Genomic DNA, 18,898 nt, shown 5'->3' with positions numbered 1-18,898 from the left:
TGCTTGAGTTCTAGTCCAGAATAGGCAGGCAAGTCTGTATTTATGAAGATAGTTTCGAGGAGAAATTGATGGTTCAAGTAGTCAAAAGTTGTTTTCTGGTCTTTGGAAACAACTTTGAGTCTCATATCATTCCCAGTGGGCCTACGTCTGCTGTGTTGACGCCCTGTGGCGTGTGTCAGTGACTACCCTTGTTAGCACTTTTGTGAGGGGGCTTAAAGGCCTGAATGTGTAGTAAGTCCTTGCAGAGAAAGATCGAAGCGAAAGTTGTAAGTTGAGCTGCTACATAAGGCCATGGATGGTAAAAGAACCTAAAATAAAATTCAGTTTAAATTCCCTCGCATCTGATTCCTCTTCCCTGATTTGTAAATTTCATTTAATTTGTCAGTTAGGGACAAATGGAGAGTGTAGTCCAGCTCTTGGGATTTTAGTAGAGACCAAGGCATCTCAATTGCTTATATATCCCACACCTGACCTCCCGTATGAACGGCCAGGATAAGCCTCTTGTTAATTTCCCTTCTAACTGCTTTATTTGTAATGTTTTTCTCTTCTGTGTAGCTTAACATCCCTGTGGAGAAGAAAGTCACTGATCATCAAGATCGCCCACAGACACTCTGCATTTGCACGTCAGAGATGACAGCCACCAACACCCGCCACGCTCCCTTCTGCAGCTGTCAGGACCTCCAGAGCCTCTTCCGTAAATTTGCCAGTTCAGAATTCTTCCACTCCAGCTACACTAAGTTCCCAAGGTCTCAGGATAACTTCAGCCTCCTCCACACCCTTTTCTTGCGCCATGCGTATGAGGTGGATGATAGGCCTCGGAAGCAGCCGGGCTTTCCCCAGCTACTACATAAAACCTCTGCCTCTGAAGATCTGTGGTCTATGAATTTCACTGAGCTTTCCCTGGACTTTGAGGGGGCTGAAAGCTCAAAGGGCAGAGCCCTTAGCTTTATTGACCCTTTTCCCCTTTCCATTTGGGCCTGCCTTCCCAAGAGATGGGGGCAAGCGCAGATATCTAAACGACAGGAGTTGGCCACCTCTGAGTTGAAAATCAAGCCTTCTGCCAGCTTTAGCAATCACTCCAAGAATGAGAGCCTTTCCAGAGAACATGGGGTTTGCCAAAGATCAAAGACTGACCAGGATCTGAAGAACATTTACAAGGTCCCAGAGACAATGGATGTCTTGGGAGAATCTGACCATGAAACTGATGATGGAGTAGATACTAAAGAGCTGGAAGCTTCTGCTGATATCCATGTGCTTATGTCCTCATCTGTTCACGTCAAAGTTCGGCTCAACCACTACCAATACTTGGTGCTGCTCAGAATGAAAGAAGTTCTGCAAACGCTACAGGAGCAGTTGGCCCAAGATACCCAGGAAGTGACTGGGTCTCCTTTAGATCCCATGTCCGCGTGTGTAGGAGTTACGTTCCATAGTGCCGAAGTGGCCCTGCTCATGAACCCTGCACCAGGGTCTGTCTTGGAACCCAGATCCCTCAACTCGGACACAACAAGCCTGATTGATTCTGAGCTCTCACCTTCAGACAGCAAGGAGGGGCTGGCAGCTGAAGAGAAGGAGCTGCAATCAGAGACCGGTTTAGAGAAGGGAGCGTGCAGTGCCTCAGAGGTCCCAGAGGACAGTGGGATTGAAAATACAGGTACCAGAGTACCACTGGAGAGATTCCCAAGGTCTGCAAGTGGTGGAGCTCTGAGTACAGCTCCACCTGATAAGAGTGTAGAGGAGAAAGGTTTGATAGAAGAAGCACATGAAGCTGTGGAAGCCCTGGTTGCAGAAAGACCAGCAGAGGCCAGCAGCCACCCTCAGAGCCCTCCTGCTCTCCCTTCTAGCCCAACCTCAGACACGCAGCCCGTGGGGAGAGGAAACATCGCTCTCAATGGCCAGGCAGAACTCATCCCTTTGAAGAACATAGAGGTGGAGTTGTCTAGTGCACTGCACATCACAAAGGATGCCACAAAGGAAGCGCTGCATGTGACTATGGACCTCACCAAAGAAGCCATGTCTATAACAAAAGATGCTCTGAGCCTGAGCCGGGAGAAGATGACCTCCACCATGCAGAAGATGCTCTCTCTCCCCCCAGCCAAGTGAGTGGACCATCCTCCTGTGCTTCCCTGGGCTGCAGGGAGGAAGCGTAGGTCGACTGTTCCCTTTCTTTCCATATCATTCAGATTAGAGATAGATCTCCATCTCATGGGGCTGGTCTAAGTACACCAAGGTCTGACTTGCAAGTGTTCAGAGTCCAGCCCGATATCTGTACAATCTGGAGGCTAAGCTGTGTGCCTTTATCACTGGTTTTGTTTTTTGGTAGGGATTCTGTGCCCAAAGTAGAAGAGGGAGCAGTGACTCCAAGCGGGGGTAGCAGCAGCCGAATGCGTTTCTTCTCCATGAAGAGGACAGCATCCCAGCATTCCTTCGACACTACGTCTGTGGACGGGAGCGGCCCTGAGGATGGGCTCTCTGTGGACAGCGATGGCAGCGATGGCTTTGTGATGCTCACAGACTCTGGTAACGAGCGCTTGGCTTTCTCCTCTCTCCCACTCTTATTTGATGTAGCTTTTCTGCTATGGGCAACTGAGTCACACTGTGTTTGTACAGAATTCACTTGTGTCACTCCTTCTTTTTGAAGGTCATGAGTAGTTCACCCACTATGGCACGCTCTGCTTTTATAGATGTCTTTTTTTTTTTTTTTTTTTTTTTGAGATGGGGGATATAAATGAGGGGGGGAGAGTGACCCCTGCACATAACAGTGGTGTTTGAAGGCATTTGCCCGTACTAGAGCAAGGGCTGTAAATGTGTGCAGGTGGGTGGATGCTACACAGCATTTAGGAAGGGTTTAGTAAAGGATGTTTGGAAATGGGATACACTGAGCATTTCAGTGGATGTCTTTCACTTCAGCTCTGTGTTGCTTCAATTCATCTGAGGAGCTGGAGAGAGTTCCCTAGAGAACGGTACGAGCTGACAGGCCATGAGATTCAGGCAGATGCTGAGATCTTAACTTCTTAGAACCAGGAAAAGAAACAGACTTGAGTTGTTGTTGTTGGTTTTACTTCCATTTCAGAACCCAGCCTGGACCCTCTTCCCTCAGGGCACCTTCCTCAGGTCCACAATCACACAGGCAGTAGAACAAGTCTGATGGCACAGGACGAGGGTGGAGCATCTCCTGAAATAAACAGCTCGACTTCACAGAGTGAAGACCCCAGCCTTCAGCTGGTCAGTCCTCTTCCTTTTCACTGTAATATTGTCTCTGAGGGAATCTGGAAGCGAACCGCGCGGTGGTGTTTATTTTAATAACGTGAGCTTGTCGCTTGCTGTTTCAGGTGTCCGTCCTCGTGTTGAAGATGAATGAGGTGAACTGTGGAATAGAGGCACGAGGTGATGATTTATCTCTTGCTTTACAAGTAATGAACGTGGTTCCAGAGCAACTGAACAACGTTGGAATGTGGCAGTATCTGCGGGGCTATCTGGGTAAGACGCTGCCTCTTGGAGTCTGCTGCTTTTATAGCTGCACTTTTATAACTCATTTTTATACTGGCCACCCTCGGAGAATATTTTAACTGGTGCTTCAGTGTTAACGTTTATTTAGTGTACTTAGGACTAAAAATGACTTGCGTGTGAGGGAATGTGAATGCTCAAGAATCTGTCAGTGGTTCAGATTTGGTATTTGAAAGATGTTTCCAAAGTGCCTACACAGCCAAGCTGTGTGGTGCCTAGTAATCGTTGACTGGGATTTTCTTAATTGCTGCTAGGAAATTAATTAAAAGAGTGAATAAAGCTATCTAGGGAAACCCTGAAGTTTTTCTGACCCTGAGAATAATGCTTCTGGGCTAGGGTACTTCCCCAGAGCTAAATTCGAATTAAAAAAAACCCTACCAAAACTCCAACTAAAAAACCTCCCAACAATCCAACTCTCTAAAAAATGAAACCAAAAGCAACAACAACCCAAAACTTCCAAGTGAAAGCTTGAGCAGCGCTCGGACTGTTGGTCCTTCCCTTTCGCAGCAATGCCTATGGCCACGGGGGGGCAAAGTGGAACACAGGCTCGGGTGGTGCTGAGGGCACTGGAAAGACTGAGCAGCTCTGGAGAGAGTGGAGTGACGAGTGAGTTTGGTCAACCCGTCTATATGCAAAACGAAGGGTAGTTTTAAAGGGTGCTGAGACGGTGAGAGGGAGGGATGCGTCTGGGGGCTTAAATGGTCCAGTTCCTGGCGTTAGTTCCTGCGATGTGGACTCTTAGGCATTTGAAATTGGGATTCGTAGGATCATAGAATCGTTTAGGCTGGAGAAGACCTTTAAGATCATCAAGTCCAACTGTTAACCCAGCACTGCCAAGTCCACCTCTAAACCATGTCCCCAAGTGCCACATCTACACATCTTTTAAACACATTTCTGTCATTGTGAACTCCATTCTGCATCTGGAAAGTAAAAGGCTTTTCAAGATAGCCATTTTGAGTTTGTATCTTCTTACTGATGCCATCTTCTGCAATGAGATCTTTCTGCTGTAGCTCTAGGAGATCCAGGTATAGAGAAGCCTTCGGTCCCTGAAGCGAGTAAGACCCAGCCAGAGGTGTGCTTACGTGTTGAAGTAGGACCTAGTGCGGCTGTGCACTCACCGCTGGCTGTTCAGAATGGCTTCCTTCATATGCTGGTCCACAGTTACACAGCAGAGCTCTTCATGTCCTTCCTTACCAACCTTGGCCCCTTTCTTGAGGATGAAATAATTCCAGAGGTGATCCCCATGGAGCTAGAAGTTGTGGATGCCAAAATCACATTGAAGGTGAGTGTATGGGGAAGCAGAGATTCCTCCTGGTGTGGTAGCCTGGGCAGAGCTCATTCTGCTTGGGAAGGGATGCTGTAGGATTGTTATTGGCCCCTGTAGGGGTCCTGTTTTCCTGATACTGTTTTATTTTGCTTCTAAAAACTGCCTTAGGGATGAATGAGCAACACAATGAAATTGAGTGATCGAATTGTGGAGAAATGGGAGCCTGACATTCGGATTCTCTCTTCAGCTTTGTTGGTGACCTGTTTTGCAGACTCAAGGGAAAGAATTAAATACCTTTTCCTCCAAGCGCTTATGTGAAATGGGAAATATTTGACCTTTTCTGTAAACTTTTAGAGAATTACAGATGAAAAATATTACATAAGAGATGGTTGGTATTTAGGAGGGGGGCACTGACAGAAGGACTTGATTAAACCTTTTTGAAAGCAACGCTTTGGCTTCTCTGACAAGCAGGATCCAGTATCGCTGCATAGCGGCATGAAAAACTCCAGGCTCAGGGATATTGCCCCTTTTTTTTCCACTAAGGAATATTGTCTAGGGGTTTGAATCAGGAATTTGTAGGATAACAACTGTGAAAGCAGCCTTCAGGGAGATGGTCGTAGGCCTCTCCTCAGCCTTTATTATGGATATGACAGAACTTGGGTTTGATCTGCAGGAGGGCTTTCTACACAGATGAAGACTCACATGCAGCCTTGTATATAAAGCCAGGCTTTTCCATATGGTGGGTGACCTTGGTGAGCTCTGGCAGTGCTGCCAATCGGTAACGCTACTCTTGTGAAGGCTGGGGGCAAGGGGAATCCTTTGCAGAGTTGCCAGAGCTGTCACAGCAGTTAATCTTCTCCGCTTTTGTTTTTTTCCAGGATGACAGCCCCCGGGTATACCCAACATCCCCCGGCCCTGTTCCTATCACCTTGGCAGTAGATCACGTCATTGTGAAGCGCAAAGATGATGGGGTGTTCTATGTAACAGGTCAGCAACATCTGGAAAACTTGTTTTATTCTCCCCTGGCACCCCTCGGGCTGTGCTGGAGGTGGAGTGCTCTGCTGTGCCTGGTGCTGCAGGAGACTGAAACTGAAATGTGATGGTTGCTGCTGGGAAGGATGGGCTCTGGTGTGTGAGCGGTCACTGCTTCTGTTCTCTGCAGTCACTGCTGCCACAATGGGCAAATAATCGTCTGTCTTCAGTGCAAGCACCCAGGTTCTTTGGCTGCTCGGCTGGGTTAATCTCTAGATGCATGCATTCCTGCCTCTCTCATTCTTGCTGCTTTTGTTGTTTTGTTTGGATGGCAAATTTGATACCTCAGGCAGAGCAGGTTAATACCTAAAACGATGAACTGGCAGCCTGAATTCATGCCTGATGTTTCCTTGAGCTCACACAGTCAGGACAGATTACTGCTGCTTCCCTGGCTTTAGTTTCTCCATTTTAAAATGGCAATGAGATTCCCCCCTGCCTTGTTTAAAAAAAGAAAAAAAAAAGTAATAAAAAAGAAAAAAAGATTCTTTTTGTCCTGAGAACCCTGTTGTATAAACGTCCACACCTGAATGTTTTCTGTGCTACTTTCCAGCTCCACAAGGGGAAGGCTCACTGAAACAGGAAAAACCTGTGTCAGTTCTTCAGGAGCAGAAGGCCCCAGCCGAGTGTGTCTTGGCAGCCCCAGCAGCAGGAACACGTGGACTGCAGGTGAGTCACCACTGCCTGTTGCTGTCTGGACAACTTAGAGAGCTGGCAGTAGGCTGGAAAATTAAATCTTTTGTCTTTATGTGTTTGCAGTTACTGGTAGGTGTGGGGTGTTGCAGATAGGGAGTGCACACAAAAGCAGCCTGTACCTTCTTTTACAGTCACTCAGAGAGGTAAGGGTACCTTGCCCAACAAAAAGCCTCTTGTTCCCTTTCAGAAATCTGGAAAGTTTTCTTATTGGCTCTTATCTTCCCACTGTGTCCAGTTCCTTGTTGGAAAAACAAGAATTGGGAGGTTCCCACAAAGAGAGAGATATTTTGTCAGAGTAAGTCTTAGAGCCAGGGAGTCTCAGTTGCTTAAGTTTCTGCTGTTCAGTTTGAACTTTCTTTCCATTTTGATCCGTATACCTGGAATTCAGATGACTGGTTTATTTTTAAATATGAAGCGTTCTCTAATTATACTGCCTGTTTGATGCCAGGTCTGCTTGGTAAATTGATCACTTGCTATGGAAAGATACATATGAAGGGAGCAATGTGGCTGACTGGATACAGGACTGGACTGGGACTTTGGATTCTGTTCATTAGTTGGTGACACATCATTTCTCATCTTTCTCTTTTCCATTTAGTGCAGAGGCTTTCACTTCTTCCCGTTCAAACAGTACCCTGACCAGAACTGGAGCACATAAGCAGCACAGTAGCTTAGCTTCAGTTTATTTTCTGATGTTATTGAACTTAACAGGAGCAAGTGCAAAGGCTAAATTCTTGGGTAAAAGTATTTCTGAGAGTCCAAGAGAAAAACTGTCCTGTGCCATGAAGCTAGAGGGGGATCTCACTGGCAGTGTTAGAGGACAGAATGGACTTTGTTCCTAGAGACAAGAAATAGGAATGCCAAGCATCTTCTTGCTCCCGCTATCATCTTAATTTTAACAAAGAGGTGTATCAGGACCCCTTGTAAAAGAAGAACGCAGCTCAGGGCCCATTTTTTTTCTTTTTTTCCTGCTTTCTTTGTATAGTTGTCTTCAGCCAGAATCAGCTAGCTGCGCTGCAGGAAAAAGCCTTGCCCACTGTGAGTCTTGCTCCTATGCCTAGAAACACGAAAGGAAGTCTTGGGTGGAAGTAGTTGTTAGAGAGCCATCGCTGGCTCTAATGACGGGTACGGAAGTCAGCAGACACCCGTTGGCAAGTATTTCTGCAACTGAAACTGGGTCACGTTGTCAGTGAGCTTTGTGTGGTTGTGTCACATAGCGTAATTCACCTCCACAGCTCCTGCTTTGGTTTTCCTCTTTGAGCAGATTGGTGCAGTAGGGTCTGCCCTGCTGCTTACCTTTGGAAACTCCTGGTTTGTTTTTTTCTCCGTTTGTTTCTTGCAGTTAAAGGAAGTGCTGGAGTTGCAAAAGGAGCTTCAGACCATGAAAATAGCCCTTGCAGAAGCCAACATGGACAAGGCTCGCCTTCTGCAGGAAATTAGGAAATACAATCCCCTCTTCCAGCTTTGACAGCGAAGGCGCAGGCTGCAGCTGCTCAGGAGTGGAGACCACCACCAGCACTAAGGCGGCTAGTTTGATTATAGCGCTGCTAAACGGGTCAACCTCCTGGAGACTCCAAGAATGGAAACCAGCTGCGATGGTGAAATGACTTGAAAGAGGGAGAAAGGAAGGCAGGCCTGACTGGGCAACAGGGAGGAAGTTATCTGTTTGCAGCCACTTTCCTCTGTCCTGGCAGTGTGGTGCTGCCTCTGTCGCTGAACCAGGGCAGTGGTCAGCCTACAGACAAAAGCTCAGAAGTTGGGCAGGCACCCCACGTCACTTCGACCGTGGGTGGTAGCGACAGCGTGCTTTCAGCCTTCGCCTTTCACGGTAACATCTAGATATGGTCCCTGTTGGGGTTTCTACTTCTTTCAGCTTTCCTCATTGTGTTGCTGCTTAGTCGTGCATGCCAAAGAGCACAGGAGTGTAGTTACCTCACCGCATCAGGAGGGACAGAGGGTGGGTTTGGCAGAAAACATTGCTCAGAGCTCCGAGGTGAAAGCACGCGTGGTATCACGTGAACAACAAACAGGAGGTTGGTGGGTGTGGGAGGTGCAGAAGGGATTTCCCCCTGTGGAGTGAGGGGGCTACAGCTCACTATTCCCTCAAGAACAGGGTCAGGGTAGTAAGAAATTTCTTCAGACTTCTTTTTCCACCAGTCATTTGTTGTGTCAAGACAGAATCAGTAGTATATTAGACTTTTCTAATTCTTTCTTAATCTCGCAAAGTTTGGCTTTATTGATGCAGAAACACAAAGGAATTCACTTATTTCATTACAAAGCGCTGCTTAAATTTTCTTTTCATTTTACTGCCAGAGCACAGGGGTGAAGGAAGTCTGTTGTCACAGAGCGAGGTGACCTATGCATTTTCTTTGGGGATGTGTGCTGTCCTGAAACTATTGTATGCCAGACTTTCACCAGCAGAAAGAGGGAGAGCAGCACGGGCTGCACAAGGAAATAGCTGCCTGCGTTCCTCCACGGTTGTGTATTTTTATTAGCACTGAGCTCTTGGCTGGTCTTAAACGTCTTTTTTAACAGGGATGTTGGTACGTGGGTCAGAAGGGTGCTGACCAGGCCTGCCTGGGTGGAGGCTGAGGGCACCAACTGCTCACTGTGGGGTGGAGATGAAACAGTAGCTGCTTGGGTTGAGCACGGCTTGTATCTTTGCCTTTTCTGGAGCTGCTTCCCTGAAGGGGAAGAAGTCTCTGTGGTCAGTGACTGACTTAATTTATAAAGAAATAGCTTCTACAGGTGTGGAGGGAAAAAAAGGACAACCCCAGTAGAAGTAGTAGTAAACACTAATTGTAAACAGTAAAAAAGGAAATGTCATTTATGAACTGCAAGAATCAAATCCACTCTCAAGACCAAGTTGTACGTGGTTTCTTTGCTCTGCTAGTCCAGGCGATACACGGTCGGTGCGCTGAGGAAGGAGGCGGCCGTGAGGGGCAGGTGTGAAGGGAGCAGCAGTGCCAGAGGAGAACTGCTCTGTGTTCTGGTACGGCAGGGTGTGACTTTCAGCCCGCTCTGTGTTACGGATGAGCACCTGTTCCCTCCCCCGTTACACACACCACCCTTACTGTCTGCAGAATTGGATTTTCTCGGATTTCAAACTTTGATTTGGGTTTTTCCAGCTGCGTTTTGTGTTTGCGGAAGTGCACAGTTTCCGATGCACAGGCTTTTACTGCATGTAAACCAGGGAGCAACTACCCCATACCGAGTGCTAGGAAAAGTGACAGACCGTATGCAATTCTCCTTTATTGATCAGATGAAAACTTATCTATAGAGGTTAAGGAGCCCTCGCTGTGATTTTTAGCTGAACACCCCCTCCCCCCCAAAAAACCCCACCACTCCAACTTTATTGTATTTTTCTATTTTTTTTCTGTGTAAACATTAGTCCACTGAAATTAGTTTAGCTAAAGTAATACAAGATTTTAATTCTGCTCACTATGCAAGGGAGCAGCCTCCAATTTACAAGCCATGATGAGCTGAGGCCTGGAAACTACGCAAAAGCAAGCAAATAACTTGGGAATTAAGTGTGGTTTTCCTACTGTGCTCTTATATACTTACCCCTTTGCCCAGCTCTGGAGCTGCTGAACGCTTTGCCCTTAATGGGCGCTCCTGAGATGATTTGAATCCTTTAGGGGACACAGGGACATACTTAGAGCACTAGGCTAGATGTAGAGGCACCGCTGGCTGTGGTTTGGAGAGAGCCAAGAGTGAATTCCTTGTGGTCGTTAGCTTTCACTTTGAAAAAAGAGGATATGTAAGAGAGGTACAGTGATTAAACCAACTGTCACTCTTAAGCTCATCATCTTAATTCTGAGTTTGACTCCATTAGACTGAAGGTGGCTTTGAGTAACGTTTGCTGGAATTAGTAAAGTGTACACTAGGTTTGAAGAGACACCCCTGAGGCTATACTGCCAGAGTCCGGTATTTCTGCCAAGATCTGACTGACCAGTGCCTACAGCCAGATACGACAGCGGCAGCGAGCGCCTGACCTTCCTTCTAGAGCCTCTGGAAGCAGGCAGCCGCAAATTAATTAAAAGGAGGGGTACTTGCCTTTGGCAGAAGCGCAGGAGCTGAGCTGCGGGAGGCTTTGTTGTGACTTAGCCTGGGCTAGCTCGGCTGTTTGGACGCTGTGACTTCTGCCAGTGGCTTTCCTTCCTCCCCATCATTCCTCCTCATTCCTGTAAGGCAACCTGACTGTTTTCTCTGGAGCGCGTTCTCTGACCCATCCCCTGCTCAACACAGCCTTTGACAGCCTAGATTTGTGGTGCTGCCTGTGATGGAAAACTTACTAGAGTAGCCTGTTGGGCCTGTTCTCAAAAGGAAAATGCACTTTTAACTTTTTAAGCGTCAGTGGGCATTTTCTTCATCAATACTGCCTCGTGCATAGAGGAATTCAGACGTAAAAGCAGGGGTTCTGAAAGGCAAGGGATCTTCCGCAGTGAGTAACTCTTGCTACGAGCAGCTCAGAGTGAGGGGGAGAGGTAACAAAGCGTCAGTGTATCTAGACCTTCCCTGAACAAAGCTATACACCAACAGCTCCCTGTAAGTACCACTGCGAGCTCCACAAAGCCCCCACGAGCAGAAGCTGTGATTTCTTTAGTGAAATCTTTGTGCTGCTGTGCTTGCTTCCTCTTCCTGTGTGAAGCAAGAAATATAAGAATGCTTGCCTTAAGTGGAATGCAATGGTATTCTTACTTTTTATTCACTAGTTGCTTGAAAATGGGAGGTTTATTTCCTTATCTTTCAAATTTTCATAATTCTTTAAGTAAGTGTCCAGTTTCAGCTCAAGCCGGCTTGGGAAATGAGTAGGGTGCAAAGGGTTTTCCCAGATGTGGTGCCTGCTTGCACTGTCACACTTCCCACCACTCCCTCCCACGTGTGCAGACCTGGGGCGGAGTTGCTTACAGCAAACCTCTTGTTCCAGCAACTTAAAACCAGATGACTTAAGAACTGAAGCACTTCCACAGTTTTAAGTACCCGTGCAAAGTACTGTAAAACAATAAAAAAAAAAGTCCTTTCTACAAGGTGTATGTGTGGGAGGACACAATCTCCCATAGCTCTGCTGATGACTATTAGTAAAGTTTACTTTCTAAGAGCCTTTTGTTTAAGGACTCTTTCTACTTTATTATGAGAGCCGACTCAGTCCTGTGTGTAACTACAATCTGGTTACCTGAGGAAGAGCACGTGGCCTCAGCATCGTTGACATTTCATTAGCAGCAGTGTGCTCCCAGGGGACTACTGTATGTACAGGTGGGTAACGTGCAAGTCTGACCTTGAATTTGAGTTTTAGGCAGTATTGGAACTTTGTTGCAGTATATTTCCACTCATGCATTTATTGGTTCTATGAACCATGGAAAGAAAATAAACTTGTTAACCTCCTTACAGGCTCAAGCTTTCTTTTTTTCCTCTCCCTTCACTTTCCCAATTGTACTGTTTTCGAGACAGCTCCATAAAACTGGCTTTGGGAAGAAGAGCCAAGCGATGACGCCAGGAGCAGCAGCTTTCAGCAAGTGTTCCCTTGCTTATGCTAATGGCACAATATGTGCCCAAGGCAAAGCGAAGTTTCAGGAACAAGTCAGGCTCGGTTGAGACAGATCATCCTGTTGTGCTCCCCCTACTTGGAATCACACAAACACCATTACACAATCAGGAGTTCCCAGCAGGACCAAGAATGCAATAACAAGTGTAATAAAAAAAAAAACAAAACCACACTTCTGTACATAGACACCACTACATGTCTGCCAGTGGAAAGTATGATCCTGGGGGGAGGAAATACATTGAAGACAAATGTTCCTGTTCATACTCTGTTGAAGCAGAAGAGACCACAGCTCCAGGCCAGCCTGCTGCCACACAACACGTGGATCATAAGCCAGAATTCAGCAGTGACAGCAGGAAACCTCCTGGCAGTCGCTCCAGTCTATACGCAGTGCTCCTGAAGGAGCTGCAGCCTGGCAGCTCTGCTGTAACTCCTGTGAGGTTCCCAAGAGGAAGCTTGTTGTAACTTCTGCCTTCTCTTGGGACGTGCTTCAGTGGAAGATGATCTTTTTGTATTTGGAATTGGGGATCTGTCCTCGTGACTTGAGCCTCCTGACCGCCTCTCGCATGTGTTTGGGCTGCAGAGGTGGCAGCTCCCCCCACTTCTCGCACACATCCAGCGCTAGAACAACACAACCCAAAGTTCACATGAGCAGGACAGCGGAGCTGGGCCTGTCTCCTACTGTTTAAGCTTTAAAATTAAAGGGAAGAGGTAACTTAGTATTTACAGTTCACACTTTAATACACAACGAAACTGCTTTTCTTTCCCATCAGTGCAGCAAGTGGGAACCGGATGATCTTTAAGGTTCCTTGCAACCCAAACCATGCTGCGATCATTCTCTTTGAAAGAAAAGTCAGTCCTAGGGCCATCGATATCAGACCAGAACAAAACTTTGTAAACTGCTCTACTGCTATGGAATATGCTGGTTTGAGTCACACAAGAACTTGTGATCTTCAACCTTCTGCTCTAAATGCCCCTCTAGGTTGCGTGGCGTGTTTTGGGGCGGTTGCTACAGCAGTGACAGGAACGTACAACCTATAGGAGACTTACAGGCCAGTTTCTTTTCTGTCATTTACAGTAAGGATCATTCATGCCTCCTGCCAAGGACATGAAGCAATTAACATGAAGCAATTTAATGACAGCAGTGAAGCTGCTCATACAGACTGCCTCAGGCAACACAGCACTGCAGAGCCGGCAGGAGCAAAACTGCCTCACCCCGGTAATGGTGATCTTGGCACATAGGCCATGGTTTGTGTGACAAATCTGTACAAACTGGTCAGCATCAAAGCCTGTAGCACCTCCTCCTCCAGCCCAAGCAGGGACACAGCTGGGTCAGCCTCCCACCCAGTGTCCCCAAAAGATCTCAGCTCATCCCATAAGGGAAGAATCTTACAGGTTAAGAGGCTTAAATAACTCATTTCCCTTGGCTGCATTTTCCACAGCAGTACTAACAAGATCCTTACCAGCCTCCCGCAGCCTGCTTGCAGGCCAACTCACAGAGCATGAACTTCAAAGTGATCCTTCTTAGAGAGGATAAAACGGGAGGTCAGTGGGCACCAACCTCTGCTGGCTAACAGGCAGTGATAGCAACAGGATTAGAGGGGACCACGGGCAACGCCACGCTTCACCCATCTCAGAGCTCTTAACTGTAGCATTCTGCTGCTGCTGGACAGCAAGACCAGGAGCTGCAACATGTCCAGTCTTGTTCCACATCCTTCTGCTCCGCTGCAATGGATTTACCCTGTATTCTTAACTTTTTTCAAAACGTTTGCCACTTACCTTCCTCCACCACCTCCCCAACAAAGACCTTGGAAATGCCGGACATGGCGATAACGACGTTCTGAGAGACAGAGGTGCCAGTGATGGACTGGATCAGCTAGACAAGTGGAGAAGGACAGCCAGCTGAGCGAGGTACACACAGCACCAGCAAAACATTTTAACTCTTGTTTAGCAGTGTGTGCCTATCAAATATCAACCAACAGCTAACACATAGAACAGCAGAAACTATCTTTAGAATTTGGTCCTATAGCTCTGGGCACATGCTGCCTGTCAAGGTTTTAGCTTACCCTCGTTCAGCTGCAGAACCTGCACCAGCTGTTACTTGTCCCCGCTGCCTCACGGCCCCCCAGACCACCATTATTTACGATAACTGGAGGAGGGCAGGCCACAGGGCCAGCTGGTGTCGCGCAAGGCCCAGCCAAGAGTACAGCCAGGCTCAGCAAGGCTCCTGCTGGCTCTACTCGGCCTCTGCCTGTGGCAAAGCATTATCGAAGTCGTACCCGTTTAATAGCAGCTTTGGGGAAAGCAGACCGGCGGTACATCTCATAACGGTTCAGCTGTTCTTCAGAAAAGGAAGAGACCAGTATTCTGCAGGGGAGAGAATTAATAATTTACACCAAAAATACAGAAGTCTGAAGCTCCCTTTGGGCTGCTGTGACACTCCAGCAAAGCCCTTCTGCCATCCCAAGCCTCCTGCAGGACAAGAGCCGGGAAGAGAAAGGCGGCATGGAGGTTTGCAACACAAAACAGCCGAGCCCATTTGGGATGGGAGGGATCTGGGATGGGGCTACGGACACCATTAACCACGGGCTTATAGACCCATGAAGTGATTATTGTGCAGTTCCCAGCTGCAGCCCGCCGCAGTGCGCAAGGCCCTCCCGGCACTCACTGCATCTTCTGGATCTCGTCCTCGTCCACTTTGTGCTTCTTCTCCTTCCTCTCCTTCAGCTCCAGCTTCACCTTCTTGGCCGCAGACGGCTGCAGGCTGGGGTCCTCCCCGTCCACCACCTCTCCCTCCACGGTCCTCACCTGGGCGAGAGCGCAGCGCTCAGCTCCGAGGCCCCACAGCGCGGCTGGGCCCTGCTACCCCCTCACAGCAGGCCTAGCCGCTACCTCCCCTTTCCTTCGCCTTCCCCCGGCCTCCCTCTTCCCCTCCCCTGCCCGCAGCCCGGCCTCACCTCCCCGTCCGGCGCCTCCACCTTGACCTCAAGCCTGGGGGTCGCCGCCTCGCCCTCGCCTGCTCCCTCCGCCGCCGCCGGCTCCTCGGCGGCCGCCGGCTCATCCCCCTCCGGGGAGGAGACGGCGGGCGGCGGCTCCTGCTCGGCGTCGACCCCCAGCTCCTCCCGCGCCGCCTCGCCGGGGTCCGCCATTGCCGCGCGCAGCCACGGCGCCGCCTGATGACGTAAGGGACGGGCGCCGCCTGATGACGCAAGGGGGCGGGGCGTGTCGCCGGGGCAACGGGCCTGCGGCGGCGGGTGAGGTGGGGGCGGTGCGGGGGACTGGGGGAACTGGGGGGACTGGGGTGGGGGAAGCGGGAGAATGGTGGGCACTGGGGTGGGAAGGGCTGGGTGAACTGGGGCAACTGGGGTGGGGGAAGTGGGAGAGTGGGGGGAACTGGCGTGGGAAGGGCTGGGGGAATTGATGAGGGAACTGGGGAACTGAGGTGGGGGAACTGGGGTGGGAAGGGCTGGGGGAACTGAGATGAGGGAACTGGGGGAAGCAGGGGAACTGGGGTAAGGGGCACTGGGAGGACTGGGTGCACTGGGGTGGGAAGGTCTAGGGAAACTGATGGGGGAACTGGGAAACAGATGAGAGAACTGGGGAAACTGGGGTGGGGAATTGGGGGAACTGGGATGGGAAGGGCTGGGGGAACTGAGATGAGGGAACTGGGGTGGGGGGCACTGGAGGAACGGGGGGTACTGGGGTGGGAAGGGCTGGGGGAATGGGAGAAACTGGGGTGGGGGAATTGAGGGAACTGGGGGAACTGAGATGAGGGAACTGGGGTGGGAGGCACTGGAGGAACTAGGCACACTGCGGTGGGAAGGGCTAGGGGAACTGGGAGCATTGGGGGAACCAGATGCCCCAGAGCTGGGGGCCACTGGGAGAGCTGGAGTGAGCGGCACTGGGGGCACTGGCGTGGGAAGGGCTGGTGCCAGTGCCGGGGTACAGGAGGGGAGATGTGGGGTGAGCATGGGGTGAGGGGGCCCTGTGGGGAGCCAGGCTGGCGGCTGCAGCAGGGAGGCAGGGGGCTGGGGGCCCCCCAGCTGTGGGAATCTTTTGTGCGGAACTAGAAGAAAAGCTGATGTTAAACATTACCAGTCACGGCAGGGCGGCAGCAGGCGCGCACGGCTCGGTCTCTGGGCCCAGGTGGAAGCCACCAGCAGGCCAGCGCTCTGGAGCTCTCGTGGTGGGTTTCCCACCGGTTTGGTGCCTCGGAAGCGCCTGCCTCTCCCTGTCCTTCAACAGGACCCGCTCTGGCAGCAGGGAGCGAGGCTCAGGCTGGGGCACGGCATGGGGAACCCCGGTACCCACCTCCCTATTCACCCCAGCCCCTCCTCGGCCTCTGCATCCTCACCCTGCTGCTTTGGGGTTTATTTTTTTCTGCTGTAAATGGGGATAACGTTAGCATAGGCTGCGGCATTCATACTGGCATGTAGAGTCGGTGCTAAATATGTGAAATTTCCAGCAGCGCCTTTACGCGCCCTCCCCCTCTGTGCAGTTTGGTGGTCCCGAGCCCCGTGGCACAAAGGTAACGCTGCCTGTGGAGACCCAAACGAATGCTCAGCGGCATGAGGCCGGTGGTGCTTTAGCTGGGTGCTGAGGCTGTGGTCCCCTGTGGGCTCTGGTACAACATGGGATCAGGATGAGCTCCCTCCATGCTCCTCAAGCGCACAGCGCACTGTAACAGGCTTCCCTGAACAGGGGCATCAAAACCCACCAGAGTCAGCCTGTGTAAATGCCCTTCGAGGGAGAGAGCAGCTGCCTGTTAGGGCTGATACCGTTAATATTACGTTCAAATGAACCATCTGGCTGCCTCTCAATTATTTTTAATGCTGGCTTATAATGTTATACACTGCGTAACTGCTTCGAACCGCTTCACTTCCCGGTGTAGACTGATCTTTAGCGTGCAATGCAAAACACCGCACCTCCCGAAGACTTCCCTGTGGGAAAATAGCTGCAAAATTACCTGTGAATATTCATCCTCCCAACTAACACGCGGAGGAAAAACCCTGGCAGAGATACTCCTCCTTTATATGCGTCCCTCCTTCATATACATTCTCCTTTATATGCATCCCTCCTTTATATACTCTTCTCCTTTATACACATCTCTCTCTTATATACATTCTTCTTGTACAGATCCCTCCTTTATATACATCCCTCTAGCCTTCCTTTATATACGTTTCTCCTTTGTATATGTCTCTCTATCCCTCTTGTATATCCATCTCTCTTTATTATGCATCTCTCCTTTATGTATCTTTTTTTTACATACATCCCTCTATCCCTCCTTTATATGCATCCCTTCCTTATATAAATCCCTCTAGCTGTTATTTATATACATTCCTCTAGCTGTCCTTTATATACATTCCTCTCCTATATACATCTCTCTATCCCTCCTTTATATAGATTCCTCTTTTATGTACGTTCCTCCTTTATATACATTCCTCTATCTGTCCTTTATATATATATATATATCTTTTATATACATTCTTGTTTTATGTACATTCTTCCTTTATAAACATCTCTACTTACCTTCCTCTTTTTGATATACATCTCTCCTTTATAGACATTCCTTTTTAATATACATTCCTCCTTTATATACATTCCCCTATCCCTCCTTTATATACATTCCTCTTTTATGTACATTTCTCCTTTATATGCGTCTCTCCTTTACATACATTCCTCTTCTTTTCATATACATCTCTCCTTTCTATACATTCCTCTTTCGCATACATTCTCCCCTATAGGCACCCCGTGCTGGTGCCGGTCCGTTCCAGGGCACCGGAGACCCGGGAGCCGGGCCCAGACCCGCCCCTCCCCCTGCAGCGCGCCCTGGGGTCCCGCTTGCGCGTTATTCACGCGCTCAGCGAATGAAATTAATTAAACCGAGCCCAGAAATGAGGCGAAGCGCCCACGGCCAGGCTTAAACGGGGGGGCGGGCGTGGCCTCAGCAGACCCCGCCCCTCTGCACCGCCCCTGGCCCCGCCCCGGAAGGGCCGCTCGGGGGGCGGGGCCTGGCGGGAGGTGGCGGCGGGCGGCGGCGGCCGGGCCGGGCCATGGGGAAGGAGCAGGAGCTGCTGGAGGCCGCCCGCACCGGGAACCTGCCCGCCGTGGAGAAGCTGCTGTCGGGGAAGCGCCTCAGCTCCGGCTTCGGCGGCTCCGGGGGGGGCGGCGGAGGCGGCGGCGGCGGCTCCGGGGGGGGCGGCGGTGGCGGAGGCGGCGGGAGCGGCGGTGTGGGGCACCCGCTGTCCAGTCTCCTCAGGTGAGCGCGGCCTGGGGGGCTGAGGGGCTGGGCCGGGGCGGCGGGGCTGAGGGGTAAGGGGGGGGGCTGGGGGGTGTGTGTGGGGCAGGGGGACAGAGAGGCCGAGGGGTGGGGGGTGGGCAGGGGCTGTTGGAGCCCGGGGGGGTGCTCTGTGGGGGTTCAGGGGTGCGGGGATGGGGTCTGGGGGTACACAGCGCTGGGAGGGCCGGTTTGGGCTGGGGAGGTCAGGGTCGCGGCTTGGGGGGGGCTGGGGGACCTGTAGGGTCATGCAGCAGGAGATGGGGGCTGGGGGTCTGTCCACAGGAGATATGGGCCGTTGGGTTTTTGGGGGGCTGGGGGTGTGTAAGAGATATGGGCCTTTGGGGGTGCATAGGGGGTACAGGTCTTTGGGATGCTGGGGGGGCTGGGGATACATAGGAGGTATGGGCCTTTGGGGTATTGTGGGGGGCTGGGGGTGTATAGGGGTTGAGGCCTTTGGGGTGTTGGGGGGCTGGGGGTACGTAGTGGTATGGGCCTTCGGGGCGTTGTGGGGCAGGGGCGCAGCAGGGAGCTGTGGGGTCACGTTTCTGGGGGTGGAGGAGGCAGGAGGTGTGGGGCAGGGGGG

At 50.4% G+C, this 18,898-nt stretch overlaps 3 protein-coding genes across 10 annotated transcripts in view; 2 read left to right on the top strand and 1 right to left on the bottom strand.

Moving 5' to 3' along the window:
* BLTP3A (bridge-like lipid transfer protein family member 3A) overlaps positions 1–11,878 on the top strand; it is a 35,392-nt gene extending 23,514 nt beyond the window's left edge. For both annotated transcript variants that reach the window (XM_056361348.1, XM_056361349.1), the window contains exons 14-21: positions 556–2,096; positions 2,321–2,517; positions 3,071–3,222; positions 3,330–3,477; positions 4,515–4,786; positions 5,650–5,758; positions 6,354–6,469; positions 7,836–11,878. In XM_056361348.1, coding sequence (XP_056217323.1) covers positions 556–2,096; positions 2,321–2,517; positions 3,071–3,222; positions 3,330–3,477; positions 4,515–4,786; positions 5,650–5,758; positions 6,354–6,469; positions 7,836–7,961 — 2,661 coding nt within the window. In that variant the 3' untranslated portion in view covers positions 7,962–11,878. The remainder of the gene's footprint in view (positions 1–555; positions 2,097–2,320; positions 2,518–3,070; positions 3,223–3,329; positions 3,478–4,514; positions 4,787–5,649; positions 5,759–6,353; positions 6,470–7,835) is intronic.
* TAF11 (TATA-box binding protein associated factor 11) lies at positions 11,168–15,222 on the bottom strand. Its single transcript, XM_056361350.1, has 5 exons — positions 14,993–15,222; positions 14,704–14,843; positions 14,315–14,402; positions 13,815–13,911; positions 11,168–12,656 (listed from the first exon to the last, which is right to left on the bottom strand). The coding sequence occupies exons 1-5, from the start codon at positions 15,182–15,184 to the stop codon at positions 12,526–12,528; spliced, it is 648 nt and encodes a 215-aa protein (XP_056217325.1). The 5' UTR covers positions 15,185–15,222; the 3' UTR covers positions 11,168–12,525.
* Positions 15,223–18,038: 2,816 nt separating this feature from the next.
* ANKS1A (ankyrin repeat and sterile alpha motif domain containing 1A) overlaps positions 18,039–18,898 on the top strand; it is a 110,672-nt gene continuing 109,812 nt past the window's right edge. For 4 of the 7 annotated variants that reach the window (XM_056361320.1, XM_056361323.1, XM_056361319.1 and 1 more), the window contains exon 1: positions 18,040–18,294. In XM_056361320.1, the coding sequence (XP_056217295.1) occupies positions 18,089–18,294 (206 nt within the window). In that variant the 5' untranslated portion in view covers positions 18,040–18,088. Of the gene's footprint in view, positions 18,295–18,898 lie in introns of all 7 variants that reach the window. The other 3 variants (XM_056361322.1, XM_056361316.1, XM_056361315.1) reach the window with 1 other exon arrangement.

Source organism: Falco biarmicus, chromosome 16 (genome assembly GCF_023638135.1).
Source record: "Falco biarmicus isolate bFalBia1 chromosome 16, bFalBia1.pri, whole genome shotgun sequence".
Taxonomy (NCBI): Eukaryota; Metazoa; Chordata; class Aves; order Falconiformes; family Falconidae; genus Falco; species Falco biarmicus.
The sequence above is the reverse complement of the archived record's forward strand: the minus strand, read 5'-3'. Positions and strand labels throughout refer to the sequence as shown.

Excerpts from the sequence above, each read along its gene's own strand:
- TAF11 (XM_056361350.1), bottom strand. The coding sequence starts at position 15,184 with ATGGCGGACCCCGGCGAGGCGGCGCGGGAGGAGCTGGGGGTCGACGCC. Across the intron at positions 14,844-14,992 it reads TGGAGGCGCCGGACGGGGAG|GTGAGGACCGTGGAGGGAGA; the intron begins GTGAGGCCGGGC and ends GCTCTCGCCCAG. Across the intron at positions 13,912-14,314 it reads CCAAAGCTGCTATTAAACGG|CTGATCCAGTCCATCACTGG; the intron begins GTACGACTTCGA and ends CCACTTGTCTAG.